Below are 23,965 nucleotides of genomic sequence, written 5' to 3'. Positions count from 1 at the left end.
TTAATTTGAACGCCCAACACCCAGCTCACACTGGGCTTGTGTAATTCTGACGGTTGTCTCAAAATAGCTTACAATATATTTCAACATCTATCAGAAAGAGACTGGCTTGATCTGTTCCCTTTTTCCAATCATTCATGGAAATTTTGGGTCAACTAAAGGAAAATTTTGCAAATTCACTTTCTCCCAGACAGACACATTTGTATTCTCTGTCCGTTGTGCTTTTAAATAAAAATCACCCGAGCTTCCAAAGTGAGCTTCTGTTTCCCAGCTGAATCCCCTGCAAATGTGAATGGGGTGCACGCTTTGATGGTCCAACAGGGAGATCACACTGGGTCCCAGTTCAAAGCCCAGTTCTTTTCTAAAGCTGAGCTTAGCTGCTTGTGGAACAAATAGGCAAGAGAGTTATAAAACTATTAATTGCTGCTTTAGATTCCTAGATGAAAGCTGTATGTGGGCAGAAATAATTTGGTCTATTCATAAGCGAACATCATAAATGAACATCTCTGGCAGCTCGTGACCCTTCTCCTCAGGCTGCTTCCAGTGCAGGAGGGATGGAGGGATTTCCCTGGGATATAAAGCTTGCAGGGTCCTGACACCCACCTTTTAATTTTGAGCTGGGAGAGAGGTAGGAGCCATCCCCTTCTGGCTGTCAGGGTTTGGCACGTCTCACCCAGAGCCACAGCTGTTCTCTGAGGATGGTCCTGCTGAGGTGGAGCAATGCTTCAGGCTTGTCCTGCCATCCTGGGCTGTCCTGTGCCCCAGCTCATCCCCCAAACCACCTTGCCTTTGATTCTGGTGGCCTGACCTTTCAGAGAGGCTGCTCTATAGGGAGGGTGCAGAGAGAGTCTGAGGCTGGTTTTGGGATCAGCTGGATCCCACAGATGCACCTCCAGGGCCCCCCATCTGTGTGTGTGTGCTTATAGCCTGAATGCATGAGCATCCTTCTGGAAGGAACCTGGATTAGTCATCCCTACCCCACAGATGGGCTGTGTGATGTCTTCTCTGCAAAAGCTAATCTGACACTGAAATTCCAATTTATCCCAGAAAGAAGGGTTTACATCCCTTCTTCTCCCTTGCTTTTGGCTTAAGCATTAAAAATGGATCCTTCTCCTTCTTCCCTCCCGTTTCAAAGGCAAGACATGGAGTCCATTAAGCTCTGAGGTTTATGACCAGCTGGTTGCCTCCTCCAGACGTGGTGTGATGGAAGTGCTGCTTGTGGTGCAAAGCTGTGTCTTTAAGGAGCCCCGGGCTGGGAGATGCAGTGGAGTTCACAGATGCCTTTGCCAGGCTGTTTCACACAAATCTGGCATTTCCTGCACCCACAGCCATGCTCAGCTTAAAAACACCTCCAGGGCTTAACCGTGGCTCCATTACCTGTTCCTCTGCAGCTCTGCCCTGCCCTACAGATTTACAGGTGACTGTGTTCTCCAGGTCCCCCCCAGTCTGACAGATCTTTTACACCGAGTTTCTCAGACTGGAAAGCAGACAGAGCCCTGGTGTTTGCCCCATAAATCCTGTGAGATGGCACTCACAGGACTCCCCTGGGTGTTGTGACCCACCTCGTGTCCCTGACCTGGCCTTGGCCCTTGGTGTGACACCAGGCTGTTCTGTGTGGGGTCTGCTGGCACCTCAGCATCACTGCAGGGGCCGCAGCCTTTTTATCCTCAGCTCCTCCTGCCTGTTTGTGCCCTCTGTCCCTGCAGCCCCTAAAAGCTTGGAAAAATTCTGTAGGTGACATAAGACAGGAAAAAATGTAAAATCTCCACCAGAAGAGCAAAGCAGTGTCCCTCAAACCCCCCTACTCTGTGCCAGGAGCAGGGAGATCCCATGAGTACAGGGCTGCTCCATGTGTCCTCTGGTTGTTTTGATGAATAAGGCGGGTAGAAAAATCTGATTTCAAGGTGGTGCATAAAGATCAAAATGCTTTTTATTTGCCTTTTTGCTCTAAATTTCTGATCAAGACAGGTAAATGCATCTGCTTCTGGGAATGCTTCTCTTTCTTTGATGCTTTAACTGTTTCTCATTAGAAAATAGAATTTCTGCTGCGCAAAAAAGCCCAGCTCCCTGAAACTTATAAATCCCTAAAATGCAATAGAAATCAAAACTCTGGGTTTATCTTTCCCCAAAGATTTTATTCAGTCATCAATGATTCTGAATCATGTTTTTGTTATGTTTCAACATAATCAAAATAATCTTAATATTTTACATGGTAGAACACAGAAGAGGAAACAAAACAGGCAGATGAATTGTTTTGACACTTCTTCCTCTCAAATTCTCCTTAAAATCGACACCTTCTGTGGCAATACTTTGATTTTGGCAAAACTGCCTGTGCTGCTGGAAGGATTGCACCATCTAAGGAGTTTTTGACCAGGTCTAATTAGTAGTGAGGGTAGTGGGGCTACAAAGCACTTTGGCAGAATCACAGCAGTGGTGATTTGACAAGATCTAATTCTTCCTCTGGGAGACTCTTTGGGGAATAAATCTTCTCTTCAGTGACTAATTACCTGTTTGAAGAAGGAGAGCCCCATGGGTGATGTGCTGGAGGTAAATTAAACTGCCTTCCTTAGGCCATTAACAACCTGCAGAGGGAGAAACTTTAGCAGGTAAAAAAGCAAGGAAAAGTTTCACATGGAAAATCATTGGCTTTTCTTTTTTTTAGCTTCCATACCACAGGAGAACAGCAGTCCAAAGCTGTTTTTTTCCCCTTCTCTCTCCTTGGTCCTCACTTCTCAAAATGCAAACATCCCTCCTCATTCCCCAGGGTGCTTCTGCCAGGAGCACCCCTCCAGCCCTGCTGTCTCATCCACAGGTGGAACCCACTCCTGCTTTGCTGATCATGGTCAACAAGACCTTAAACTACTGGGGTCCCAGTTTTGAGGAGGACGTTATCAACATCAACGTGGGCGGCCTGCGGCGGCGGCTGAGCTCCAGCGCACTCTCCAAGTTCCCCGACACGCGCCTGGGCCGGCTGCTCTCCTGCGACTCGGAGGAGTCCATCCTGCAGCTCTGCGATGACTACGACGTGAGTGCCAGGGAGTTCTACTTCGACAGAAACCCCGGCTTCTTCCTCTACGTCCTCCACTTCTACCAGACGGGCAAGCTGCACGTCATGGAGGAGCTGTGCGTCTTCTCCTTCTGCCAGGAGATCGAGTACTGGGGCATCAACGAGTTCTTCCTGGACTCCTGCTGCAGCTACCGCTACCACGAGCGCAAGCTGGAGAGCCGGCACCACAACTGGGATGAGGAGAGCGAGGTGAGCAGCGTGGACACGTCCCCTGATGAGATCTCTGACATCAACCACGACCTGCTGCACTACAGCACGCTGCGCTGCGGCAACCTGCGCAAGCGCCTCTGGCTCACCATGGAGAACCCCGGCTACTCCATCCCCAGCAAGCTCTTCAGCTTTGTGTCCATCAGCGTGGTGCTGGTGTCCATAGCCACCATGTGCATCCACAGCATGCCCGAGTACCAGGAGGTGGATGAGAATGGCAATGTGCTCGATGAACCCATCCTGCACAAGCTGGAGTATTTCTGCATCTCCTGGTTCACCTTCGAAGTGTCCTCCCGCCTCCTGCTCTCACCCAACCCCAGGAAGTTCTTCAAGCACCCACTGAACCTGATTGACATTGTGTCAGTGTTGCCCTTCTACTTCACCCTCCTGGTGGACGTGACCATGGGCAGTGACTCGGAGCTGGGCAACCTGGGCAAGGTGGTGCAGGTGTTCCGGCTCATGAGGATATTCCGGGTGCTGAAGCTGGCTCGGCACTCCACCGGACTCAGGTCACTGGGGGCCACCTTGAAGGTAAACTGGTTCTCTATCTCCTTGCCTACTCCTTTAGTCTAGTGCCTGGTAGGGCTGAGAGTGACCTGCTGAGCAGGTAGCAGGCCAGCCAGATGCTGCTGGGTCTGCCAGCACCAGTGTGTGTGGCTCGGGGCTGCTCCTGACCCCATTCTGGGAAAAGGGGAAAACCCTCCTAAGGGCATGCTGCCAGCTGACCAGAGGCCAGTGTCCAACCCCTGGTGTCTGCTCATTTAGGGAAACAGAAATCCTGGTCCAGCTGAGTTGATACTTGAATGCTTCAGGGTACAGTGAGGTTAGGACTGGCACAAAGCAATGATAGAAAAGCAATGGGTGAGTCTCATGGTGTGGGAGCCAGCCTCTGGCAGGGTCTGTGTCCTCAGCAGAGCCTAGGTTTCCAGCAGCTGCCCCTCAGTGTGATGGAAAACTTGGCATGCAGGGCTGGGGGAAGCTGGTCGCAGGACCATGTGGTCCTCAGGAGGAAGGTCTGGAGGAAATGCTGAGCAAGTGGAGGACCAGGATTCAGGTATACCTAGAAGTGGCATCCCTGCAGGTCTGGTGAGAGGGTCCACATCCCCCATAACATGCCCCAAGACTGTGTTTCTCCAGACCCCCACCCACAGCACCCCTGGCCTCTTCAGACAGACCAAGGACAACTTGAAATCTGTCCTGCAATCCTCACTATCCTGGTGCTGCAGCCAGACCTCCATCACTGCAGGTCAGTGGTGAAGCAGGAGAGCTTCCACACCCAGTGTGGTTCTGCTCACCCCCAACACCTCTCCCCTTCATCCTCCTCCTGCTAACGGCCATGTCCGGAATCTGGGGAGAAGGAAACTCACTTCCTGTGCTTACACAGAAAATCCAGCCTGGTGCAGAGGCCAGTTAAACTCAGCCTTTAATTGTCCCTGGTTCTTGGTGATTGCATCAACAGGAATCCTAAAGCTGATCCTTGAGCCTGCTCAGAGTGACACATGCTCCCAATGCCCCACCACACATGGAGCTGGTGCTGGGCACGGGGGGATGATCACCAGGGCAAATATTGCCTCTTCTTGGGCAAATTGCACAAATATCCCTGTGCTTTACCCCCTTCAAACAGCTGGTGTACCACATGAATAGCCAATCTTTGTAACAGAGCCTGAAATTCAACCAAAGGGCCACTCTCCTCCCACTCAGTGCCTGGCATGGGAGGCAGCTGCAGCTCCTGATGCTGCTCCCTCTGAAGGGCCATGTCAGGGATGAGTAGCTGGGGACACCCTGTTTTTGCTGCTGCAGCAGTGGCAGGGCTGGCATGGGGTGTGCTGGCCTTGGCTGCTGGGGTTGGACCTGTTCCCATGGCTGAGTCACGGAGGAAAGCAACCACTGAGTGTGAATGGGGGTGAGGATGGGCAGCAGGAAAGGTCTGCCAGCTTCTGCTCTGACGCAGGATCAGCCCTGCCCAGAACTAATCTTGCAGAGCCCACAGAGCATCAAAATATTCCTGGCATCCTCAAAACCTGCTGAAAACAGGGTCCAGGGTGGGTTGCTTGAAATGAAGATGCCTGAAGTCCTACCTGCATCACACTTGCTTCTGAACGCTCACCTTGAAAGGGCACTGACAAGTGACAGACTCAGGTAAAACCCCTGGTGAAATTTAAGTAAACTTGGAAAGGTGGAAAGGATTCCCTAAGTCCTGCTGATGCTCCATGCAAGCATGAACACCACCTTTCAGCAGGGCAGGCACTGATGGACTCATGTGCACATTACTAAGCAGCAAAGGAGGTCTGGGGAGCCGGCAGCATCGCGGCTCTGGCTTCTGACGAGCGGCTGATTCACCCAGTGACGTGCTGGAAAGTGCCCCTTCCCGGGGACTCCACAGCCAGCTCTAAATGGGGATGAGCAAAGACACAAATCTGATGCAGCAGCTTGGCATTGTGATTTAGTGGGCACATAAATTACAACGTCTTGTTAATCATAATTTACTTCCTATTGCAAGAGCAGAGAGCAGGAGCAGAGCAGTGGAGGCTGTTCGCAGCCAGGAAGGGGGAGCGATGGCTCTGGCAAGCTGAGTGATTGCTCCCCTGCCACCAGAGTGCTAGCAGAGGGAATTCTGCCATTTGTGCATTGTAAACCCTGAACAACCCTCAGACTGCTTGGGGCTTGATCCACAGCGGGTTTAATTTGAGGAGAGGCTTCCTACATGTCTCTGCTCTTCCTCCCCACCATGCCTGACATCCTTTAATGCTATTGCAGCTCTGTGGTGTGGGTTTGGATCCCCTTTCCCACTGGTTGTTGATAGATGTTGGTCCCTGGGTAATTACAGCACATACAGGGATCTTCAGGAGTTGCTTCTGTCCCCTCAGGGACCTAAATACATAAAGAGGTCAGAACTCTGCACATTCCCTGTCACCCTGCTCTCACTACCATGGGCCATCTTTGCTCGGTCTCCACACTGCTGTTTCTAGCATGACTCAAAGTGGGCTCTTCCATTCCAGCTCTTCTGCTGTGCTGGAGGAAAGATGTGCATTTGGCAGGAAGCTGCTTGGAGGGCTTTGTGCTGGAGTCTTTTATTACCTAGCACTGCCTCCCCCAAGGCTGGCTGCTTGCTAAGCCTGCAGCCCACCCAAACCTTGGTTAAAACTGCAACCCACCCAAACCCTATCCAAGCCTGCATCCCACCCAGTCCTTGGCTAAACCTGCATTCCATCTGAACCCTGGCTGAGCCTGCATCCCACTCAAACCATGGCTAAAACTGCATCCCAGCCAAACTCCACCTGCCTTCCCCCTCAATCAATGAGCAAAACAGAAGTTTTGCAGATAAAGGGCTGCAAATAGATGGCAGCCAGTGCCTGAGGATCAGCTGGGAGGTTTCTGGAGCCTTCCCTGTGCTGCAAACTCTGACCCTGCATGTAAATTGAAGCAGCAGGAGCTATGGAGCTGCCTGACTTCCCCTTTACCTTCCCTCTCCAACACATCCCAGGGCCAGAAGTGATACTCTTTAAAAATGCATGAGGTTATTTGGTGCTGCTGGTCCCCAGCTGGGATGTACAGACCTGCTGTTAACTTCCAGCCAGGTCATTCTTAGCCAAGTGATATACCTTTGCCTCTGAGCTGTTTGTCCTTATCAAGGAGCTCCCCTGGCACTGCTATAGGTGAGGGAGGAGAAGGAGGAGGAAGGGGAGGAAGAGGAGGTTATTTGGTATTACTGGCATTATCTGAGCAGATTTTGCCAGCTGTCTAAGCAAAGTCTCCTCATTCCCTGCCATGAATCCACCTCCTTTTAAGTCTCATCCTGACCACAGAAGCCTTTTCCCACATCTGCTGCTGTTTGCTTTGCTCAAATGTTGTTTCCTTTAGCTGTTATGTGGTCTCCAATAAAGCCTTCTCTGCTTGTTAGGAGACTGGGAAAAAAAGCCCCACAAACAGAGCTCTGCTTTCCTTTCCCCAAAAGATGAAGAGCAAGCTGGCAGGTCAGTGGGCAGAAATATCCAAAAAATTCACCTATGGCAGTCAAGAAGTGATTGTACAAAGCCATGCTGGGAGGATGGTGGTGTCCCCTGGCAGTCCCTTCCTGGCATCACTTGCTCAACTGCTCACTGCCTGCTCCCCCTGGGCTTCTGGCACAGGTTTACACTTTGTTCAAATATTAGGAATATAAAAAGAAAGATCACAGCACGAAGGTTTTAGGTTGAAACCAGAGAAATTATGTCTTCTTCAAGGAGTGTTGCATACCACTGCCATCAGAGCTGGTGTCCCATGGCTCTATTCCCACCAAGGCTCCCAGATCCCTTGGGCTGTATCTCATCAAGGTGGGGCTTGCAGCACCCTGTAGGATGGCTGCTAAGTCCAGCCCATGCTGACACTGGATGGGTCCCTGATGACCAGGGATGTTTGGTTTTGTGTCAGCTCTGATGTGATGTTTGTAACAAAGGGTTTCACAAATGCTGAGGCTCAGTGGTGTGGGGTACAGGAGGGACCCTGAGGCTCAGGGGTCCCCAGGGAGCCTGGGCTGAGAGCTGGGTAAGAGCTGAGCTGAGCCTGCAGCAGAGACCTTGTCCTCCCTGTGAGCAGTGCCAGCGACTCAGGAAGGTACAAATTGCTTCTTTTAGTGGCTGCTATTAGGTGGTTTCTGGGGACCTGCCAAGATAAAAGGAAAATGTGCTAAATATTGTTAGCTGAGATCAGGCCAGAGTGAGTGCTGGAGGCAGGGGAGCAGCTTCTGACGGGGATCCCTGGCTGGGGAGCCCAGATCTGTCTTCTGACAGCCTGGTGGAGTGCAGAGAGGCAGCTGTGGGTGCCAGGAATGATTCCTGGCTGCACCACTTGCTCCAGGTGAGAGCCACTCCTGCCCATCCCAGCCCACCCCCGGAGCAAGACATCCCACAGCAGGGGTGGATGGAGGCACTGGGATCCCTGTGGAGGAGTGCAGGGAGTCTGTGCAGGGCTGTGCTTGCACTGTGGGATCCCTGTGTCCTGATCACTGTGGGATCCCTGCGTCCTGATCACTGTGGGATCCCTGCATCCTGATAACTGTGGGATCCCTGTGTCCTGATAACTGTGGGATCTCTGTGTCCTGATCACTGTGGGATCCCCGTGTCCTGATCACTGTGGGATCTCTGTGTCCTGATCACTGTGGGATCCCTGTATCCTGATCACTTTGGGATCCCTGTATCCTGATCACTGTGGGATCCCCATGTCCTGATCACTTTGGGATCTCTGTATCCTGATCACTGCGGGATCCCTGTGTCCTGATCCCTGTGGGATCCCTGCGTCCCTCACTGACCAAGGCTCTGCTTTGCCTTGCAGCACAGCTACAGGGAGGTGGGGATCCTGCTGCTCTACCTGGCTGTGGGGGTCTCTGTGTTCTCTGGCGTGGCCTACACTGCTGAGAAGGAGGAGGACGTCGGCTTCGACACCATCCCGGCGTGCTGGTGGTGGGGCACGGTCAGCATGACCACCGTGGGCTACGGGGACGTGGTGCCCGTCACTGTGGCGGGCAAGCTGGCGGCCTCGGGCTGCATCCTGGGGGGCATCCTGGTCGTGGCGCTGCCCATCACCATCATCTTCAACAAGTTCTCCCACTTCTACCGCAAGCAGAAGGCGCTGGAGGCGGCCGTGAGGAACAGCGGCAAGAAGGAGCCAGAGGAGGGCGGCAGCGACTCCGAGGCCCTGAGCGAGACCTCCCTGGACAGGCCCAGCCCCGAGCGCCGGGGCCTCACCCCCGGGGCCCAGCCCAGCCCCTGAGCCCCTGCTCTGCCCCCTGTGTCCCGGGGGCACACGGGACATGTGGGACCCACCTGGGGCCTATGGGACCTGCTGGGACCCACCTGGGGCAGGAGGGACCTGCTGGGAGCCACCTGGGGCACATAGAACCTGCTGGGAGCCACCTGGGGCACTTGGGACATGTGGGACCCACCTGGGACATGTGGGACCTGCTGGGGACCCACCTGGGGCCGTGGGACATGTGGTACCCACCTGGGGCACTCAGGACCTGCTGGGACCCACCTGGGGCATGAGGAACCTTCTGGGACCCACCTGGGGCACATAGAACCTGCTGGGAGCCACCTGGGGTACTTGGGACCTTCTGGGACCCACCTGGGACCTGCTGGGACCCACCTGGGGCACTGGGACCCACCTGGGGCCTGTGGGACATGTGGGACCCACCTGGGGCCCATGGGACCTGCTCATGGTGAGCACACCACAGTGGAGGAGCCATGGCTGGCATCACCCTGTGAAGGACAGGAGGGGTTGGAGGAGATGCCCAGTGGGTGCTGGCTGCTTCCAGACCTTCCTGGATGTGTCTCAGCCTTCACCTTGCTCACCCATGGCTGCAAAGGGAGGTTGTGGTGCTGGATATACCCCTGCCAGAAAGGGAGGCAGAAAATAAGAAATGCAAGTGACCCCTGATCAGGCACTGCCCCAGGTGTATGGAGAGAGATTTTCCTCTGCCCTAGCGTTTTGTGTTGTCCAGGGTGAGGTTAAATAGCTCAAGGATGAGGCAGCCCTCAACAGGCTGGCAGCCCTTACAGATCTGTGCTGTGTTGACAATTCCAGCCCCAGCCTTGTCCTACCCCCAGCAGGAAACAGGCTCAAAAGGCTCAAAAGGCTCAAAAGACCATAAAGGAAAGGGGCTGGGAATGAGCCTGTATGGGAGGAGAGGCAGCTCAGGGTGAGCCCCCCATGGGAGTGGGATGGACTGAACCCCACCTTTCCATTGTTGGGATTTATCTGCTCTCCTACACTGCCACTGCTGGGACCTGCAGGGATGTGGGGCTGTGCTGGGAGCGGGGCACAGCTGGGAGCACTGCCCACATGGGGCAGGGACACTGCCCACACATCTGGGGGTGGCCAGGAGGGCAGAAGGAACACTCAACTCTGAGGCAGCAGCAGTCAAAGGGGTCGGGCTGGGGGAGCTGAGGAGCCAATCCCAGCGGGGCTGTCCCCCAAACCCTGCTCTCCCTCACCACAGCCCCTTGCCTGGCTGTGTCCTGCCTCTTCCCTCCCTGCCTCAGGGCCAGGAGGGCTGTAAGGAGGGGGTCACACTGCCCAGGTGTCCTCACAGGGAGCTGAGCCCCCCGAGTGCTGCTGCACTCGCCTTCCCCCTGCAGGGAGAGAGCTGGGGCAGAGGGGACCTTGCACTGCTTTTGTCACCACGGCCTCTGAGCCCCTCACAGCCAGGCAGGGAGGCCAGCCTGGAACACAAACCCTTCCTGCCTGGACCCCAACCCACCTGAGCACCTTCAGGGCACAGCATTAACTCCCTACAGAGCTTTTCCTCTCCCTCCCACCCCTGGTCTCTGTTTGGAAAATGTGCAGCTCCGTTGCACACAGAGGAGTGCACCCAACAGAGAAACGTGCATCCCACAATCCCAAAGCGCCTCACACACACATAAAAGGCTGCAGGATGACCCCAGGTACCTGGATCATGGCTTTGCTGCTGCTTTCCTGGCTGGGTTTCAGCACAGCTCTATTTGCCGGTGCTGGCTCTGCCTGTAGCCATCTGCTGGTCACGGGCAAGGAAAGCCAACACTGGTGCAGGTCCAGCCTTTCTAAGACCAGTGGGACCCAGGGAGGGTCCCCAAGGAATGGTGGGGTGGGATGGGAGGGTGCTCACGCTTCTGGCATCATCAAGTCTTCCAGTACCAACTCCATGGTCCTCTCTGTGCTTATTCCTGCTGGGAGCTGGGACTGGGGAGCAGCACCCTCTGCTCCAACCAGCTCCTGCTGCACTGTTACTTGAATACAGGAAGGAGTTTCCCCTCCTCAACATAAATATTCCAGTAGCAAAATGTATTCAAATGTGAAGAGTAAATTATATCTATTAATGAAAAAGCATTATGCAAATAATTAGGAGCATGTAAATTAATTTTCTATCTATGCATGGGATGCATACTGTATATTTTATTAAAGACCTCAATGACCTGCTGTGGATGCTGGTTTCTGTTTTGTGGCAGCTGGATGTGCTCATGCATGGTGGGATGCTGCTCTGGATGATGGGATGCTGTGGGATGCTGTGGGATGCTGGATGCTCTCTAGCTGACAGCTGTCCTCATGCCTGGACATCCTGGTGCTGTCTGTGGCTCTCTGGTGCTCTGAAATGAGGAGGGGGTTCTCTAGGCTGTTGCTCTGCAGGGGCTGGCTGGGGAGGGCATCACTGCTCTCCCTGTCTGCTGGGCATGATGGGGTAAAACCAGTTCAATCTTTATTCCTTTGAGAGCTTTTGTCTCTCAAAAAAGACAAAAATATTTAAAAAATTAACAAAAAATTAAAAATCCACGTTCTGCTAATCATTCCAAGGCAAAAGCTGCCCTACCTTGGGGGCTACAAGCAAGGCAGGATCTGTGAGCCCCTCTGGCACATCAGAGGGGGCTGGAGCACGAGAGCTCCGAGCTCGGGTTTGGGAAAGCCACGCAAGATGTTTTCTTTTTTTAGCCTCCTGCTCCCTGTGAAGACATTAGGATTTGTATGGTTCTGAGTAAGTGCACCAGGAAAATCCTCCCACTGCTGTGCAGGCAGATCTGGCAGAGCTGGAGCTGTGCAGAGCAGGAAGGTGCCCAGCAGCAGAGTGGGTGAGCACAGCCCACGCTCCCAGCCAGGCTGTGCAGCACTGGGCTGCAAGGACAGGCTTCTCTTCCTGGTGCTAAGGCAAGTAGGAAACTCTTGTTCTTTTGCTAATCCCTAATCAGTTTTCCTGAGTGGCTGCATTTTCATTTGATACAGTGGGTAAATCAATTACACACTTTATCAGGTTATTCCTACAAAGCTGCTTTCCACATTCACCAAATGATTGACTAAAGCATGACTCTCTTGCCTCCAGGGAATGGTGATTAAGGAGTGACCTTATTAAGCTGTTTAATGCAGCTGAGAATTAGACAACTCTGCTCAAAGAGACAAAGTAAACTTCATTACCTTTGTTTAAAACTTCTTTTCCTTTGCCAGCTTTCAGATCCATGACTACCCTGAGCATGGAGTGTGCGCTTGGCTGGTAATTAGAAAACCAGGAGATTTTAAAGGGCTTCATCTATAGGAAGGAAAGACTCCTCACTGGTAGTGTTTCTGGGACCTCTCCTGCTCACAGATTCCTACAATCCTGTTGACTTCAGCAAAATTCAGTTCTCACTGCTTGAGCACAGTGCTTGACACGTTGAATCAGTGTTACTTCTGTTTGCTGAACTATGGAAGGAGATCAGTAAAAACAAACAGTGCAGTAATTCCTTTTTTTTTTTTTTCCTACAAAATAATGCTAAACCACTTTTGCCTTTTAGTGAGACAGCCCAAAGGTCTGCATATAGTTTTGGGTTCACTTTAGCCTTTATCTGAACCCAAGCTGCTAACTTAGTTGCAGGAAAAGCACAAAATCAAAACTTCTATTCTGACCATCTGAGAGAGCCAAATGAGCAGCCTTGAAGGCATGGAATTAAATTAGCCAAATGTGCCTAGACAGGCCACACCATTTCAGGGAATAAAACCCAGAGGTCAGGCCTGCAGGGAGGCACAGCACCAGCAATGTTCACAGCATCTTCACATCCAGACCTCGAGTCTGCTGACAGAAAAAACTGCCCCACATTTCTTCCAAGATCCTGCTCTCTGTAGTGAAGGAATATTGGTCCAGAGCTTGTGAGCCCCTTGGGCTGAGGAAAATGCACCTTACAGCTCAGTTGTGTGCTGGCTGTGCACGGACAGGACTGCAAGAAGCTGCTGTCACCACTCAGGATGGGACTCAGGGACTCTGGGCTCTCTCCACGTCCAGCACTGTATTGGTTTGGACAGCAACACCCTAGAGGGGAGCAGGGAAGTCCTTCATAGATGGAATTGAATTGTTTTAAAGTTTTTTAAACACATTGGCTTTCTTCCTGGGCTCTTAAATTAAAGAGCAATTAACTTTCAGTCTAGAAAGAGCTGATGGGTATTTCCTGGTTTGACTCGTCAAAATTTTGCCAAAATAATTAGTGAAATGAAAAATTATCAACTCTCAAGGCAGGGCTGTCAGCCAACACTCAGCATTTATCCAGGCTCAGACTCTTTTGGCCTGTGGACAGCAGGAAATGGTACAAAATGAAGGTGTAGGAAATGAGTAGCTGGGCAAAAAGGACACTGGCACAGCAGCTCCTGTACCTTAATGCTTATAATTATTAAAAAGTGCTGGTGCTATGGGCTTTGTGGAGAGCTGACTTTCTACCTTATGGGGGAGAAAACCAAGGCTAACCATCAGGGTAGCTGGTGTTGCTGGGTTTGTTAGCCACAGCAGTTAGGCAGAAGTTTGTGCAGCAGGTGCAGTGCTGCCAGCACAGAGGGAGTGCACACAAACCCTCCCCTGGTGTGGCTGCACAACCCTCCCTCCCTCCCTTTGCTCTGGGGCTCCACAATAGCCTGGTAATGCTGCTGAGAGGATGTGAGAACTCCAGGCTTCCCCAGTTACTAGAAAAGCCCGCAGCCTCCCTCCCTTTGATTCCCAAGCTCCTTCCCAACACTTAAAAGCTCAGATCTATTTTGTTTCTTCCGGAATTGCTAACCAAAGCTGACTCCTGAATGAATTCTGTCTCTGCTCCAGTTAGTCATCCCTCCAGGACAGATTTAGTAACTGCTCAGGGAAACCACATTGAAGCCAACAGTTCACCATGGGAAGGCAGCACCCACTCACTGTCAGCTTCATCTTTCCCTGAGCTAGAAAGCTCAAAGTGCAGCAAGTGAGCCAGAATTAGGAGCGAGCCTCCAGCCTCACCTGTTGTGTAGGAAGGTGGATAGATTGGTATGTACCTAGCCCCAAATGTGCCTGCAGGCTCAGGGAAGCTGCTGCAGACAGCAAGGACCTACAGCAGGGCTCAGCATCCCCATCTGCCAAAGCACCCCGTGGGGAAATCATCCCTCCTGCATGGCTGGAGCTCCAGGCAGGGCTGCCTGTGCTCCTCCCTGCTGGAACTGCCTGAGCATCGCCTCCTGAACCCCACAGAGCTGCCAGCACATGGAGCTGCCCCTCTGCTCAAGCTGCAAGAATCGGCAATGTTTTAAAACATGTGTCTGACATGTTCACTGCCCATGTTCCTGAAAGCTTGTGCCCTCCTCCAGCACGTTGCATAACACTGGCTGAGTAGAAGTGCATCATGTTAAAACTTGTCCTGGTAAACAGCAACACCCCCAAGCACTGCAGGGCATAAATATGAGACACAACACTGATGCTTTCAGGTAGGGACAGTTTATTTGCCCCTTTGAACAAATAAGGCAAGATATTTGAGAAAGATCAAACAAAATCTCCTGTATCAAACTGAGAGGAATGCAATAAAAGTTACTGTTCCATACATATACAAACTAAAGACCCAACACTATTATATACAAACAGCCAGATCTTACAAAACAGCATTTCAAGTCAGCAGTTTATGCCAGTGTTGCTAATTTCTTTGTTACAAAAAAAGTTAAAGCTACAAACTTCACATTTGTAAGTCTCACATGACTGACACCATCAGTATCTCTGGGTTTTAGAAGCAAAGAGAATGGTTTGTCCAGAACCCTTTCCAAATGCAGATGGGCCCAAGGAGCACATGAATGCAGCTTCTCAATTATGCAAGTTTTTTGCTTAAAACTTTGTCAAAACATCCTTCCCTTATGGTACCAGCCTTGATCACAGCTTGGAGGACTCTGAGGAATGAACAGGTACTGTGCTCCCAGACATTCTACAAAGGGACCAAAAAGGGAAATATTTTCTCCAACAAATTGAAAATCAGTGAAGGAGAAAATAATTCCTCTGCACTACAGCTCCAAATGCAAGAAACATCATTAAGTCTCACCCACTGCAAGCATTTTAGAAAGGTTCAAAGACAGTTAAGCCATTGGACCAGTTTTAGTTATTTTGGTTCATTTGCTATATTTTAAGACAATCACGTCAGCAAAGCAGAGTATTTCAAGAGTGCTTACATTCAGTTACAGCAGTCACAGGTTGCATATTCTGTAAATAGACACCACCTCGTGGTGTTTCACCCTAAAGTTGGGGTTTCTAATGCCCTCTGATCTCCACAGAGTTATCTATACAGTGCAGAGGAAAAAATCCTTCCAGCAGAACAGGATTGAGCCACACCACACAGGCAGTGCCAAATTTACCATGTTACAGACCTCTGTGTCTGTCACACCAGAGGTGCTGGGCCTGATCCACCCAAATGACTTATACAGGATCCAATACTGACCAGAGAACTCCCTGCTAAGCTGGAGGAGTTTCTTTGAGGCAAAGGATGCCCATGAAAATTGCTCATCATGAAGACATGGTTAGGGCAAAGCCCATTGCACAGATTCCAGATGAGCACGGCAGGAGCCCTGATGTTCCCCAGCACCTGGGGCTGTCAGACTGCTGGCTATCCCAGGATGTGCTCCTCCTGCAGCACCCTACATACACTGCTGACTGTCTCCCTTTTCCTTGGGGACAGCTGTGATCCCACTGCATCAGCAAACTGAGACAAACCCATGCAAGGAGGGTAAGGATGGCTTGGTTCCTTTCACAGCTGTGAACAGCAGCCAAGAGCCTGCTCCAGTGGGGAAACAAGACCCTACAGAAACATGAAACAAACACATCACCTCTGTAGCAGCATTAGATTCAGGAGACACTGCTGTTTAATCATCTGGGTGATGTACCAAGGCCTAGTTCAGAAGCACGATGTGGAAACCTTTCCCTCTATCAGAACAAAATAAAAATAACATTGGTAGAAACTCTTGCTTTGCCCAAACATTCCATCATATGCTAGGCACACCTAGAGCTGCACAGCTGGGCTGTCAGAGCCCAGGGGGCAGAGGCATTGCTCAGTCTCTGCCCTCAAACAGGCTTTGTTTTATTCTCCACTCTGACGTGAGCTGATTGCACCGTCCTCACAGCGATTGTACGTGCTTGGGGCATCGTGGCTGATTGAGCTATGCTGGGCAGGGATATTAAAAAAAAACAAAAAACAAAAACACAAGAGCATCCAGAGGAGCTGGAAGAGACTGAACCTCTTCCAGCAGGACATTGGTAATTGTCTTCTCATCCAGATCAGCTCCGCCTTTTCTCCACCACCATAAATGCACATCTTTGTTAATTTAACAGTCTTCACTTTCAGTTTGACTCTCCTGATGTGCTAAACCTTGCAGAAATGTGAAGGATTGTGAAATCAAGTTTTTGTTCAAGCATCCAAAGATGTAAATTTGAAATGAAGCCTATAAAATATTTCACAAGCTGTGGAGATTTTTAAGTCCTCTTAGACACAGCTGAAGTACCTAATTCCTGAGAGAGGTTCACACAACTTCCACCCATTCAAAGGCTGTTTCTTTGTCCCAGCACTCCATTCTCAGCAGGGTCTCCCTGAAGGACATTTCCAAACAGACAGACAAAGGGGTATCAGATCACTGACTAGCTTTTGGTTTTAAGTGGGTGTGGATTTTAAATTACAGAATGTAATTTCTTATGGAGGCACAACATGCTATATCTACTCGTGTAAATTCATGAAGTACACAGAACAAGGACAAAACTGAGGTCTTGAAGAAATAACACTTGCTTAAAGCACACAGTGTAAGGCATGGGGCTTATTACAGGCTTTTTAAAAACTGAGATTTAAGTTTCTTTCAAAAGGCTGGAACAGTTTGTACATGTTCTCACCTGCTCTCTTCAGTGACCTAAAACTTATCAGTACCTTAACAGTAGAAACAGTTAACAGCTTGAAATTGAGTCTGTGCATTCACAAAGGAAAACAAAAACAAAAAACCCACAAAAGAATCAGCTGTTACAGACAACCATCTGTATTAACTTAAACCAAAATAGACTCCTGAAAGTTCAGTCGAAAAGAGAGTGAGCCAACTTTCATTAGCCAATTTCTATCTGGTTCCTCTGGTTTAAAAACAACCCTCCTAAAAACAGTAACAGAACTCTTTTGGAATTACGTTTTAAATACAAGTTCTAACACTAAAACATACAATCAGGATTTTCCACGTGACGGCATTCCTGAGTTCACAAAAGGTGCTATGGAAAAATAAACGAGCAGAAGTATTGCCCTCTATTTTGCTAGCATATTTCAATAGAAATCAATCTGTTCAGTAGTCATAAAAGCAAGGGGCTGATTGTTGGAGGGTGGGGGAAGGTTCCCCCCGTGGCTCAGAAGTTCTGCTGCCGCCGCTTCTTGGCCTCGATGGCGTCGAGGATGGGCTGGCGCTTGGACTGGTACTTCTGGCGAATCTCCTCGATCTCCTGCTCCATCATGGGGTCCAGGGCAGAGAGCCTCTTCTGCAGCTCATCCACGCTCCAAGTCTTCAGCTAGCAGGGAGACACAAGAGGAACAGACACATAAATCAGTGCAACCATCACCTGCATGCCTGCAGGGATCCTGCTGCTCCTCTGACGGCCACAGAGCATCTTCCAGCAGGGAAAGGCACCCAGAGCTCTGCTCCAGGCTGCTGCCCTCAGTGAGAGAGGTGTGAGCCCCAGGATACTGCTGCTGCTCATTCCACAGGTACATTACATGCTCTGGTTGCTGGCAGTGTGAGCACACAACCAACCAGTGAAATGTTTCCCCCATGGAGTTGCTTTTGTAATGCTTTGTTTTGCAGGCTTAGGACAGAAATGCTGCACTGAGAAGGAAGGAAAGCAAAGTTCTCTTCTCCTCCCTTTTCTTTGCAACTAAACCTCCTTATGCTAAATGACTAATGGAGACATAGGGAACAGGAAGAAAATAATATCATTCACAAAAGATACATGTGAAAAAAAAGGCAATTATGTACAATGAGGCTGAATCTCAGTCAGTTATGGTGAAAAATTCAGACTCTGCTACACCAGAAATCCCAGAGCACAAACACACACCAGGTCACTTTGGGTCAGCCTTGTACTGATAAAATATGCAAGTACAATTTGTATTTTCCTGTACATGTGAAGAAGAAGTCAGGCTCATCTGGACAAACTCCCTCTCCCTGAATTTTCTCTCTCTGCCTGACCCTTGTTGAATTGGCTGTCTTTTGCTTTGTGGCAATTTGCCAAGTAGAAGTTTTGCTCTGTGATTACAGATGCCAAGCGTGGCCTGGGACAGTCTAAACTGTCCACAGCTACAGCCTTTATGTAATGTTATAATATTATAACTGGTGCAACAGACAGGTTTTTAGTATAATGTTAAAAATATGGACACTGGAAATGTTTCAGATGTTTACCTGAGCACCAGTCCTTTCCCCATCCAAGACCAAATGATCACAGGAGAAATAGTTTTACAGGCACTCCAGCAGGACAGAAATGACTGTGCAGCACCTGCTATCACTAAGCACCTGCTGTGGATGCTAAGAAATGCAAAATAATGTGGGTTCTTTCTTGTGCACAAAAAACTGTCAATTTTTTTTGTTGTTTTCAACAAATGTCATAATTAAGTGACTTATCTTTATTTTCCTGCAAGTGGGACTGTCCTAGTTTAGCTGTTAATTAATCAGCTGTCATGATTTTTCTTCAAGCCATTTCTGAACCAACACATGAAGTGAAATGTTTGCTGCCTACTATAAGGCAACAAATGAATGTTTAATGGCAGTTTGCATCACTCCTTAAAACTGAGATATGGAACTCCTGATGCCTTTTCCTGAGGTGAAAGAGATACCAGTCCCTAAATCACAAAGTCACCTGCTACTTAATTTCTCACAATGTCTTTTGAAGTTCTTTAGCATATTCTGCTAAAGAACTTCATATTCTGCTGTTTCAAGATCACAAATCCATTTTAATAATCCAGGCACACATGAAACAACCTTTCTGCCCAGGGTATACAGTATTTCAGCCTTTCCAATCAGGCAACTGTTCATTAGAAAGACAAAGCACTTCCTCCACAAAGATATATATTATTTATACACATTAATGCAACTTTAACAGGCAGCAGTTTAAGTTGATGCATGGCACCAGTTGCCTTTTCACACTATTCAACATTCCACTTCCTCACAGTCCAGGGAATTGAAAAGTCAAATAAAAATGCAAACCAGAAGAAAATATTAATACAAGTACTGAATACATACACTAAGCAGCTACACCTCTCCCAGTGCTGGACTGCTTAAAGAGAGTATTGGAACAAATCTAAACCACCTTGCTCAAGGTGTAAGCCAACTGTTAGATGTGAGAAATTGCCCTAGGGCTGCAATCTTCCAGAGGTAACCTCTGAGCCTTCTCTGCCATCCTCCTCAAGTGCCTGGGTGCTGCTCAGAGCCAGAAACAAAGCACCTGAGCTGGCAGAGCAGATGTACAGCGATGGGCTCTCCAGAACACGTGGCTGTAAGAAAACACTGCCCTACAGCTGTCCTTGAGCAGGAGGAGCATCAGGGACATCCTCCAGTGACACACCAAGCCTTCCTGCAAAGTGTAAGAGCTGCTTGCCAAGGGACACCACAGCTTTGACAATTCAGGGACTGTGCTTGCCAGGACAGATGGCTGAACAGTGTGGAAGATGCTGGAGCACAGCTAAGTCTGGAGTGGGCAAAGCCCACAGATTTATGTGAGTATGAGCCAACTGGAAGTGGGTTACCTGCATGATGCAGAGCACAGTGGAGCTCACAGAGCTGATCATGGGTTAAACACAACAGGGAGGCTGGGGAAGGAAGGGAGGTGTAGGAGTGTCGGGGGGTAGGACAGTGGGGATGGATGGAGAGCAGAGATCTCTGCAGCCAGGGCTGGAACTTGGGGTTTATTGCAAAGGGCCTGGGGGCAGGGCCCTGCTGGGAGCTGCCAGACACAGCTCAGAGCAGGCTGAGAGAGGAGAGGGGGAGAGAGGATGAGAGGGTGAGAGAGTAAAAGGGTAAGAGAGCAAAAGGAGCGAGGTTCCTGCTGCAATACAACAAATCTTCTTCTGTGTTGAATATTCTAATTCTCACTAACCAGTCTAATACAAGATACAAATCCTACAGCATTTACATACAGCCTGTAAGAATCATTACATTACCATACTGTGTTACATTTTAAACCCTAAAAACTCCTCTTTGGGCCCCTTCTCCCAAGCTAGTAGGGTCTGCTCTGACCCTTGGGCCTGTCTGCAAGCAGAGGGTGTTGTTCCATCAAAAGGGGATCACCTTCAGCTGGCCATGCCATTGTTTTCCCGTTGTTCAGTAACTGAGGTATCTCAAAGCTTGCTTTCATTTCAATCTCATAGTTTCCATATTCTCAAAACCTTTTGCCAGACAATCATATTTATAAGGCTTTCCTGTTTCATCTTCCCCAACAGGGAGGCAAGTCCATGTGCTCAGGAACCTGGGAGCACAGGGACACCCTGTCAGTGAACATGAACAACTCACAGTTTTCATCTGGAACAACACACTGCTCCTGGAAGGGGTGGAGAAGCCAAAGGGCAGCAATGGTGCAAGGTGCAGCAGGTGACTGCTCAGCCCAGATGAGCTGATGGGAGACTGGCAGGTCCCCAGTGAGAGCCACCAGAGCCACCCAGAGCAGGGGACACCCAGCCCTCTGCTCCTGCTGTGACAGCAACAGCCCGGGGACCTGGCCTGGGCAATCACTCAGCCTGTCCTTCCACTCACACACACATCTTCAGAAGGGAAAAAACCCCAACAAACTGTTCAAAATGTGATGGCCTCCATTTCACTTTGCTGCCTGGCATTGCACTGTAAGGCAATGGCACAGAAATGAAGTTTTAGACTCCAGTGTATCTGTTTCTGCACTCCTGGGACAATGACATTATTCTCTTAGAGAAACGCCAGGAGCAAAATAAGACAAGAAGGACAAGGACAGCATCTCATGACAGACAGTTACTCAGGGTAAAGTCTCAGCACTGAGCAGCTGCAATTAGAGCTGGTTTTAGCCACGGGCTCAGTCCCATTCCTCTCACTTCTCAGCATTTCCTCTGCTCTAAGAAGCCTAACTGTCTCTGTAAAAGCTATCTATTTTTGTCCATGCTGATCAAATACCTAAGCGAAACTTCTAAAGGAAGGAATCTCATTTCAAATGCAAAGCTGGATAAAAAATACTTGTTCTAAGGTTGGCCAAACAAATCTATCAAAATGGTGAGGAGGCAGCACATGAAACTCTTCCAGCAAGCCTGTATGTTGAGAAAGCTAATTTTTAACTGTTTGATTAACAGTTGAATTTTTACTTGAGATTTTGAGAATGATCTTAACTCTATAAAAATGCCCAACTGAAGACAAATGCCAGAGGTGGAAGTGCTCATCTGAAAGCCTCTCACCCACAGCTGTTGGATGCTGTTTGTTTTCTTCAGACACCACTGACAGCAACATCTTGTTTTAACATGCTGATGATTTCTACTGTATAATTCAGAAGGACATACATAATTATATCCTTTGGAAGGACATAACCTCCAGCCTTTCCATGCCTACGCAGTGGTAATGGACAAATCAGGAACAGATAATTTGAAATACAATTTCTTCCTCAAGGAGAAGGTTTGTAAGCTATTCATGACATTCCTTTGTCAGCATTTCTGACAGATTTGCAGACAACTACCCCACTGAATAATGTTCAACTCAGCAAACTGCTTCTGAGTTGCAGTTCTTTCAAATCAGCATTTTAAAAACAGGGGGGGGAAAAACCCCACTTGCATTTCCCACAGTCAGGTAAAGTGTCACAGCAACATGATATTGCACTGAATGTAAATGAGCCTAAGCAGCAAAAGGAGAATAATCTAAGCTCTCTGCAGACACAGCCACAGGTTTGGCATTCAAGGGCACCATGGTCTGAACTTTTTATACCTCTGCTGTTCTGTCCCAAGCAGGACACAGCCCAAAACCCTACCACCATGCCAGATTTTTGTTTCACATAAAACAAAACAAAAAAATCTGTTGTAAAACACAAAGCTTAGAGAATTAACTCAGTCTCTGCCCTGTCCCCATGAAAACTAAACAAAAACCCCAAAAATGGTGAAAACTTTTTGAATTAGAAGCTGATGCAAATAATTTATCCCAGTCCTTTTAGCACCCCCAGCCCTCAGAGCAAGGAGCAGCCGTGCTGGTTTGCTACAGCTGGTTTGTCTGCAGCTTGCCCAGTTTGGGGCTTGGCACATCCTCAAGGAGCCCTTGAGCAGCACAAGGTCAGCACTGCCTGGACCAGCCTGCACCACTGACATAAATACAGCTGTCCAGCGACCCCTGAGCCACCCCAGCCATCATTCTTATCTGCTCCTCTGGCAAAACCACTGCCAGCCAAATCTCCTTGCTGCATGAATTATGAGCACCAAGCAGAAATGAGCTGCTTCCCAGCAGCTTTCACACATTTCTCTCCCAACAAAGAGTTTTGGCCAAGCTCTAACTCACTGACTGCACAGGAATCAAACAATATTATCCTGGGGCAAGTGGAAAACATGTTCCTCCTGAAACTGTCTTTTTACTCACTGACACTGAATTTGACCCCTGCATTTAGCACAAAGCCTTTTCTTTGCATGTCTGCAAGGTTTCAGGCTATCTGGGCTTTGCTTTTAAACACTGTCTTTGAAATCCTGAAGCTTGTGCCAAACAGGAACCCTCCATCCCCTGGGTGGATGCAGCTTTTCTACCATTTTCAAATGTGCAGATGGACCCTGACTTCTGGAGCTAAAATTGGAGTAAGTATGACACTGGTGAGATGAAGTTACTTTCCTCCTGCTGAAAGCATTTGAACAGTTCTTCAAAAAGAGAATATTTTCAATTTTTCCTTGGTATTACAACCAATCCTACAAATAAAACTGGGAAGTTGTTCTTCCTTAGCCCTCTAGACATATTCCTCTACCATCATTCCTGTGAGTTTGAACACTTGTCTTCCACATGCCCAGGGTGTTTTCCAAGTTTCCTCCCACTGTTACCCAGAGGCTTTTTAGAAAGAAAACACCCAGCTGTAGCAATTGCTCTGCCTGCCTTTCACCCAGAGATTCCAGGTGGCATTTACTGCTCAACATAACTTGATGTCAAACTTTTAAGTTTTATATAGCCTTTAGAAAAACTGGCTTTGGCAATTATCACTTCATAAGGGGCAGTGGGAGTTTGAAGACTAAAATACAGAAGTAATAAAATTGCAGCTTCCCACGCTACACAGGGAAATAAATTCTTAGTAGAAAAGATACAAGCTAGATGGGAGCCAAGGAAAAACAAATTAATTGTCTATTTAGCACAGCTTTTATTGTTATAGTTTCCTTTTAAGCCTGGTTTTATGCTGCAATCTAACAGCTCTTGACTGCACATCCAGTGATCAAAGCCCCCCATAAAACTCATCAATCCCATCAGCAGGGAGCACAACCCATCAATTTTTTGTGTGTATTTAGACAGGCAAATTCTAAGTGTGGCTTGAGAAGGGGTTTTACCCAAATCAAGTTACCTAAGCTATGCTAAACATTAAATGCCAAACAGGAATTTGCTGTTAGAGATAATGCAAAGCATTTCCACAGTAATACAGCAGCAACAGTCTGCTTTGGAAAAACAAAACCAGAACAACCAACTGGGACTGCAATGGTGTGGAAACCCCTCAGGGGAGGCTGTTGATGATCACACTCGACAGCAGAAGTGGCTACATGTGAGACAAGCATAAAACAATTCTTACAAGTTCAATTATACGCTCAGGTGTCCTTTAGGAAGGGAGGCTCTTCACAGAAGAGAACAATTAAACTCTTGCTCCACTCGACCTTGGCCATCACCAAGGCTATCAAGATGCTTCCCTGCTGATAACACCAAGGGCACACTGACATTCCTTCTCCAAACCCGGCAGATCAGTCTGATGTGAATTCACCTCAACTCCTGAACTTT

At 49.0% G+C, this 23,965-nt stretch overlaps 2 protein-coding genes across 3 annotated transcripts in view; one reads left to right on the top strand and one right to left on the bottom strand.

Annotated features, from left to right (window-relative positions):
• The first annotated feature begins 2,836 nt into the window (after window positions 1–2,836).
• Window positions 2,837–9,131, top strand: KCNS1 (potassium voltage-gated channel modifier subfamily S member 1). Its single transcript, XM_059480925.1, has 2 exons — window positions 2,837–3,802; window positions 8,582–9,131. The coding sequence occupies exons 1-2, from the start codon at window positions 2,837–2,839 to the stop codon at window positions 9,017–9,019; spliced, it is 1,404 nt and encodes a 467-aa protein (XP_059336908.1). The 3' UTR covers window positions 9,020–9,131.
• A 5,321-nt stretch (window positions 9,132–14,452) lies between these two features.
• Window positions 14,453–23,965, bottom strand: part of STK4 (serine/threonine kinase 4) — a 48,629-nt gene continuing 39,116 nt past the window's right edge. For both annotated transcript variants that reach the window (XM_059480825.1, XM_059480826.1), the window contains one exon: window positions 14,453–17,537. In XM_059480825.1, the coding sequence (XP_059336808.1) occupies window positions 17,379–17,537 (159 nt within the window). In that variant the 3' untranslated portion in view covers window positions 14,453–17,378. The remainder of the gene's footprint in view (window positions 17,538–23,965) is intronic.

The sequence above is a fragment of the Ammospiza nelsoni genome, chromosome 12, assembly GCF_027579445.1.
Source record: "Ammospiza nelsoni isolate bAmmNel1 chromosome 12, bAmmNel1.pri, whole genome shotgun sequence".
In the NCBI taxonomy this organism is placed as follows: domain Eukaryota; kingdom Metazoa; phylum Chordata; class Aves; order Passeriformes; family Passerellidae; genus Ammospiza; species Ammospiza nelsoni.
This window is presented reverse-complemented; position numbering and strand designations above follow the sequence as displayed.